Source organism: Condylura cristata, unplaced genomic scaffold, assembly GCF_000260355.1.
Source record: "Condylura cristata isolate star-nosed mole 26May11 unplaced genomic scaffold, ConCri1.0 scaffold00014, whole genome shotgun sequence".
NCBI classification, from domain to species: domain Eukaryota; kingdom Metazoa; phylum Chordata; class Mammalia; order Eulipotyphla; family Talpidae; genus Condylura; species Condylura cristata.
The window spans coordinates 45,899,722-45,906,687 of NW_004567115.1; the positions used below are offsets into that span (position 1 = coordinate 45,899,722).

Sequence of the window (6,966 nt, forward strand, 5' to 3'; positions counted from 1 at the left end):
TGTGAGAACCCGCTGCTTGCATCAGTCTGTGCACACCCGGGGAAACAGACCTGCGGGATGACAGCGGCCTCTCGCCACTGCCCCTCCCCCCCGTTATTCCTTTTCCTCTCTAGCACTCTTCTGTGACACGTAGCCTTGGTGTCGCCCCCTCCCTGCCCCCCACCCCCCAGGCTTCTAGTACCTTCCCGATTGCATCCGCCGGCAAGTTTTCTCAGGTTCTTCCGTCTTAGTTTCTTTCGTTTCTTTGTTACGGCCAAGCCCTTCTCTGACAGCGACCCCCGCGTGTTTTGCTTGTCTGCGGTAGGGATGTCTGGCACTGTGTTGTCGATTCCCGTAGAAGCAGGGTGCAGTCAGCGCCGCCGCTGTCAGCTCTGGGGGGCTTAGCAGCAGGTGCTTGGCAGACACCGGGATAGCTGCTGTCAGCTGTTCATTTTCAGCCAGTGCCTCGCCTTCCTGAGCTTTCGATCGCTTTCATTGTGTTTGAAGTGGAAGAAAGACCCCAGCCCTGGTCTGGTGGTGGGAATTGTTTTTAAGTCATTGGGGCAAGTAATTGGTGGAGCTGACCCTGATACCTAGTAATCATCGTTACACAGCGGCTATCATTTTCTCAGTTTTGCACCCCACCCCGTAGTCATATGGAACTTTCTTCTACCCATTCTCCTCATTGCTTGACACTGAGTATGTACAGTTTCCCCAGGCAGTTTTTACCATCCTCTCCCTTTTATTCGGTATTGTAACGCGTATTTTATGCTGTGTTACCATGTTTATCCTGTTTCACATCTACAGATTTTTCAGACTTTAACTTGTTTCTCTATAGATGGGTCTGTGTTGTTTCTCTATAGATGGTTCTGTTTGTGCACACAACTAAATAACTGTCTCACATTATTTTAAATTTTATATGCTGTTTTGTTTGAAGGATGGATTTTATATGCTTTATGTTTGAAGGATGGTAAACTTTTTATCTTTACTTCTAGAAAAAATGTAGAAGACTTCACTGGACCTAGAGAAAGAAGTGATCTGGGCTTCATTACATTTGATATAACAGCTGATATCCTTTAAGAAAATGTTTCATTGCTTTGCCTATAGTTTTGCAGTGACATACATGTGTTTTCAGTGATTGGAGTCACAAGTGTGATTACCCACTGAATCAACCAAGTCTTGAAAATTCTTTACCTCTTTTTCATCAGTAAAACAGAATCGTCTCAGTGACACCTTGAGAAAATGTTTTGATAGATTCTCAGTATTTTGTGAGTATGCTTTCATTTTTCTCAAAAGCATGAAATAGATCAAAACCTACAAGAGAGCTTCAACTTGTATTTTGGAAAGAAAAAACAAAAGTTGATCATTTGGATTGAAAAAGGAAGCTTGGTCAGACGACCCAAAGACATTTCACGCGCAGACCCCAGAGTGTTGCATATGTTGTAGTAACAGGGAAGCGTGTAAAAAGGGAGTGACTTTTGTTGTTTCGGCAGGTTATTATCCCAAGTAGTTGTTGGGTAAACATTGATAGCTTTATGCATTGTGGTTTCTTTTGAACTTTTAAAAAATAGAAAACAGTTTCAGAGTTTTTTAATGTCACTTTAAATGTTTTTCTTTTCTGCCTTCTAACACATTTAATCATTTTTCCCAGTTTAGTCTTTTAGGTGCTTAGATTACTCTTTGTACAGCAATGTCCCTGCCACTTCTAACCTGATTACAGCCGCCTTTTTAAGGTCCCAAGCACCTGTCTGAGGGCCCATTAGGAACCTGTGGCATTTACCTTCTAGTGCTTCTCTACCACCCTGGAATTAATTATCAAAGCAAATGATTGGATGTTGAAGTCGGCTAGGAACTTGTTCTCTGTACTTTTCAGAGTGAACCATCATAAGGATGTTATGCTAGACTCTGTGTCTGCTTTTAAGTGTTCATTGGATTTTTAAAACCTCCTTTAGTTGAGGGAGTTTGGATCCAGTATGAGGTAGCAACTCTATCTGGAGAACAATAGTGGAATTTCTTGCTGTTGCAACCATTATATATATTCTCAACATCATTACTGGTGCTTACTCAGATTTTCTTACTGGTGCTACTAAAATGTGAAATTATACTTTTATGAAAAGCTCTCTAGAGTGTCTCTTTCTAAAGTAATGATGCTTAGTGACCACATCTAAAGGCAGAATGTAACGAACACATTTCTGTCAGAATGTAAGGACATAATAAAAGTTTTTAGTAATGTGCTTGTAATAAATCCAGGCATTACAACCTTATCGTTAATACCGGTGATTTTCTTTTTCCCTCATTATGGAAAGTTCAGCGAAATTGGGGTTTAGCCCCATATTTGTACCGAAGCAATTCATGGATTGAGATGTTTTGATTTGTAGTGGCTTTTGTCCAAAAGCAGCATGTGCAAATTTATTATCTTGGTTTAATCATTGGCACTTAGTTCACATTTCCATATCATCAAATTTAATTTGTGATAATTGGTTAAACTTCAGGATTCCAGTGAAATCATATGTGCTTGAAATGTTAAATTCTTCTAAACTTAGTGAATTGATGTTGCAGAAAACTAAATGTTGTATTTCTTTATTATTGTTAATGAAAGTATCAGCTAATAATACTTAGAGGGGCAGGGGAGGATGCTGATAATCACAAACTGATTTTTTTTTGACTGGGAAATATGCTAGCTTTATTTGTATCGTATAGATCATTACGTGTAGTAAATCAGCGGATCAGTTTGTTTCTGGGCCCTATTTTAGTAGCAGTGTTGCTCTGGAAAATCAAATATAAAAAATGAGAGCTGTTTAAAAGTTAAACGTTTATGATTTATATATTCCTTAATTTGTTCACATCTAGAAAATATATTTGATTGGAATGTTAAGCAGTTGTTTCTTTATTTATCAGCAGAATATTCCACAAAAAACAATGTAAGTATATATACACAGAGAAAAACATTTTTAACATATTTAAGCCTCAATCTTTATAAAAGTGTCTGACCTTTAGGGACTCAACATAGCTGACCTGAGCTGTTTAAAAGAATCATAAGCCTTTGGGACAGAGATGCTACTAGGAATCTTTTTGGTAGCCACCCTCTTTTTCTTTTCCGTGTTTGTTGTTGTAGCTCTCTAGCTTTGTGGTCTCCAGAGTGGCGGTAACCCACAGGTCTGTAAGGCTGACAGTTGAGAGCTACTGTTTCTTCATTTCTCAATTTCAGAAGAGTTGTCAACTTTTTATTTAGCAGTGCCTGAACTGTTTAATTAATTTGGTCACTGCCCACATTCAGGCATATCTGGTTCTTTTTCAGCATGTTGGGCTGCTAGTTTTAAAATAAATAAACCATCCTCACAAAATGGAAAGAATGACTATAAAATGCCAAGAAGTCACAGGTTAAAGATAATGGCCCACGCATACATAAGTAACAGGAAAATGGCAGACTTGCTCCACCTTTCCTCTTTTGAGCTGCTCGGCCATTTAAAGGAGTAAAAACCAAAAAGTGCTTAGAAGGATCTAATAAATAGTTGATTGAAAAAATTAAGCAGTAGTTCAGAAAAGTTTGACATGCAAATTTGTGTTCACTGTCAGTGACATTCAACTAGTAATATATTACATGTATATTATGTAGACATTGATAATTTATAACTAAGATGCATAGTTTGTGATCTATGCTCAGATAATTTGTAATCGTAAACCATTTCCACAGACACAGCCATTGCTGAACTAGGAGTGTCCGAAAGTGTGGGAGATAGTACTGCTGTTCAGTTACAGTAGTTTTACGCTAAAGTTTTCTCTCTCCACAGCTGCCACCAGAGAGATAGACGGCAAGGTATTTGAATCAGCAAAATTTGTGACCCATGCTTACAGTTCTTCTTACCCAGATATGTAGTCAAAAGTGTAAAGATACAATTAATTTTTAATTATCTGAGATTTAAAAATTCATTGACGTATTTATATTTTTTAAATACATGTGAGCTATTTTGATAGTCTCATTGAGCCATATACCAATAATTAAGTAGTCTCTCCTGAGAAGTGGTATTTGTTTCGGAGTTGTATGGGATTTACCAATTTGAGTTCTTAAATAATTATTTTAATCATAAATCATAGTTTATCAGAAGGTTACAAGAATTATAAGCTATTAGTCAGTAAGTTGAAACCTATTACAACAGAGTTAAAACTATTAGTTTGTGATTGAAATTTATTATTCCAATTTTAGACTATTGAGGTAGCTCGTCTTAAGGGTTAAGGTACATCTGTTCAGAATATTGCTAGAAAAGAGATTAATTAAAATAGGAAGGTGAACTATATGGAGATAAATACGCTTATGTTGTTTTTACCTGAGCTAACTTCAGTTTGTTATCAGTGTATCCTGTTGAGCATTTGTTAAGAGAGAATTTTACTTCTGTAGTTAAGTGTACATTTTCAAGGGACTAGAAATTAATCAAACTTTACCTGTTAACTGGAATTTTTAGCACTTAAATTCATTGTACATATATATTGGGCCTATCTTTTATGTCCGGTATTCTGTTAGGCTTGCGGAACATTGAGTTGACTAAGTTTTGATTCCTGTCCTTGACAGTCAGCAATGTTAAAAATAAACAGAAAAAGTTATTTTAAAAATCAGAATGACAACTGGAAATATACCTATTTCTATAGGTCTCAACAAAGTAAGTGAGCCTGTCACAACCTGGGTGGTAATGAGTTTACAAACCTAAGTTGCATTCATAATTATGGCTTACCCCTGCGTGACAGGCAGCTGCCACAGGTCGGAGTTGACAGATTACTGCTCTGGTGAATGAAAAAATATAGATAAGGGAGCGTCATGTTTTGGAATTTCTTTGGTTCTGTGTTGATTTTCAGTTTTAGTGCTTCTGTTTAATGTTGTCGGTAGTTTAGGGCGAAGATTTGAACTCTCAGAAACACTGGGCCTGCTTTTTTTTAAAGCAGCTGAGCAATTGGTCTCACAAGCGAACAGCTGATAGCTTCATGGGGATACATATCGTGGGATTTAGTAGTGCTCACAAATGTGCTTTCTCTGCTTTCCATGGCCCTCAGTCCTCCAAAGGAAACTGAGTTATGAGCCATCAAAACAGAATCTTGCCATAATAAAATAATGATGTGCTTATTTTTTTTTCCAATTCAAAGGGAACTATATTACAAAGGATTCATTTCTTTATTAGTTCCTGGATCACTTAAAAGCCTTGGTTGACACATGCGTTCTCATGAGGTAATCTGGCAGCAGTGACCTGTATTCAGAGCATAATGGAAATGGGGTTACTTTTCTTTCCTGGAGGATCTCAGATATTTTACAGGAAAAATGATTTGAAACAAAGCTCCCCACTTGAGAATTCTAATTCCTGTGTTTCTTTCAAGACCTCACAATTATATAGCTTTATAGGTCTAAAATCTTATATTAAGGGCCCAAATAATACAGTTGCTTTAGCAGGAGTGATTTCCTATAGAAACATTAGCCCTCTTCAGATAAGTTTCCACTAGTTTCTATTTATTATGTTTTAAGATTGTAGCAATTCCTTCAAAATGAATTCATTAATATAAGCTATTTGCTTACCCCATACTACATTTAATTTGAAGTAACAAGGATGATATTCTGGGGAATTAGCTAATGAAATTTTCACTTTAATTTAGGCTCTGAACCAAGTTGTCCTTTGGGACAAGATCGTTCTGAGGGGTGATAACCCGAAGCTGCTGCTGAAAGACATGAAAACAAAATACTTTTTCTTTGACGATGGAAATGGTCTCAAGTGAGTTGCTGTTTTCTCATTTTTCATGTTTAATGAAATCTGAATGGGAGAGAAAGATGTACTTTTTATTCTGAAGAAAAATATTAGGGGCTAAAAGTGGAAAATTGAGAGACAAAGTATTTAAACTGATCTGAACCCAGATTGGGTGGAAATCCTGCCGTACGCATTGGGCTCTAAGATAAGTGCTTAGGGCTCTTGTAATATATAAAATGTAAGGTGTGAAATTTAAACCTGTAGCTTGGCTCTGAGTGTTAGGGAGCAGGGCCCTGCCCTGGGGAGTAGGTCTGTGACAGGCAGCGGGCCCCTTTAGGGTGTTGAGGAACTCGCCTTGGGTGCTTTCAGGAGGAAACTGGTGGTCTGGAGGTGGCTAGGGTTTCTAGTTTTTGTTCTCTTAACTTCTCTGACCCTCATTTCCTTTATACAAAGTGTAGGTTCTAGAACAGTTGATCTTTGGAGCTGTTTTTAGATCCTTGTGGGTAAATACTGGAAAGGTTTTCGGGGGAAAGCTATTTTACCCAAACCTATTGACCAGGAGAAACTTTGATTTGTTCAGGTTTGTCCATCTAGAGGACAATAGAAATAGGTCTCAAATCAGTGTCTTAGGTCTCAAACCAGACTTCTTTTCACGAAATTCTCTGTGTTTTTACGCACATGCTCCTTTTGGCTGATAGCACCAGTAGCTGCTGTGACTTTAGGTACGTCACAGTTGCACAGAGGATACGCAAGAGCTTAGGGGTAGCTTTAACGGAGTAACTTGTGGTTCCACTTAAAGTATTTGATATCTGAGTGCTTGAATTAAAATATTTTATCAAATTGTGTATGTTTTTGGTGACTCCCGTTTATTTTGTTTTGTTTTATATATATAGGGGAAACAGGAATGTCACGCTAACTCTGTCTTGGAACGTCGTACCAAATGCTGGAATTCTACCTCTTGTGACAGGATCAGGACATGTATCGGTCCCATTTCCAGATACATATGAAATAACGAAGAGTTATTAAATTATTCTGAATTTGAAACAACATATTTTTATACTTAATGAATCATATTTCATTGATCTCTTCCCTGGTATCTTCATTTGTTTTTGGTTGTTAATTATTTTGTGGATGGGGCGTGTAGATGAACTAGTGTCAAAGGGAAGGTTAAAACATGCTACTTAAGCTTAATTTTATAAACACAACAAAGGCCACCAGAATGGAGTGTTATCTTAAAAGAATCATAATAAGGATTGGTAAGAAA

At 37.5% G+C, this 6,966-nt stretch overlaps 1 protein-coding gene across 1 annotated transcript in view; it reads left to right on the top strand.

Annotated features, from left to right (window-relative positions):
* The window catches only part of SPCS3 (signal peptidase complex subunit 3 homolog (S. cerevisiae)), an 8,343-nt gene extending 1,594 nt beyond the window's left edge, over nucleotides 1-6,749 (top strand). The window contains exons 2-6 of the mRNA XM_012724795.1: nucleotides 134-215; nucleotides 975-1,048; nucleotides 2,824-2,900; nucleotides 5,614-5,729; nucleotides 6,596-6,749. Of these exons, the coding sequence (XP_012580249.1) occupies nucleotides 134-215; nucleotides 975-1,048; nucleotides 2,824-2,900; nucleotides 5,614-5,729; nucleotides 6,596-6,728 (482 nt within the window). The 3' untranslated portion in view covers nucleotides 6,729-6,749. The remainder of the gene's footprint in view (nucleotides 1-133; nucleotides 216-974; nucleotides 1,049-2,823; nucleotides 2,901-5,613; nucleotides 5,730-6,595) is intronic.
* The last annotated feature ends 217 nt before the right edge of the window (nucleotides 6,750-6,966 follow it).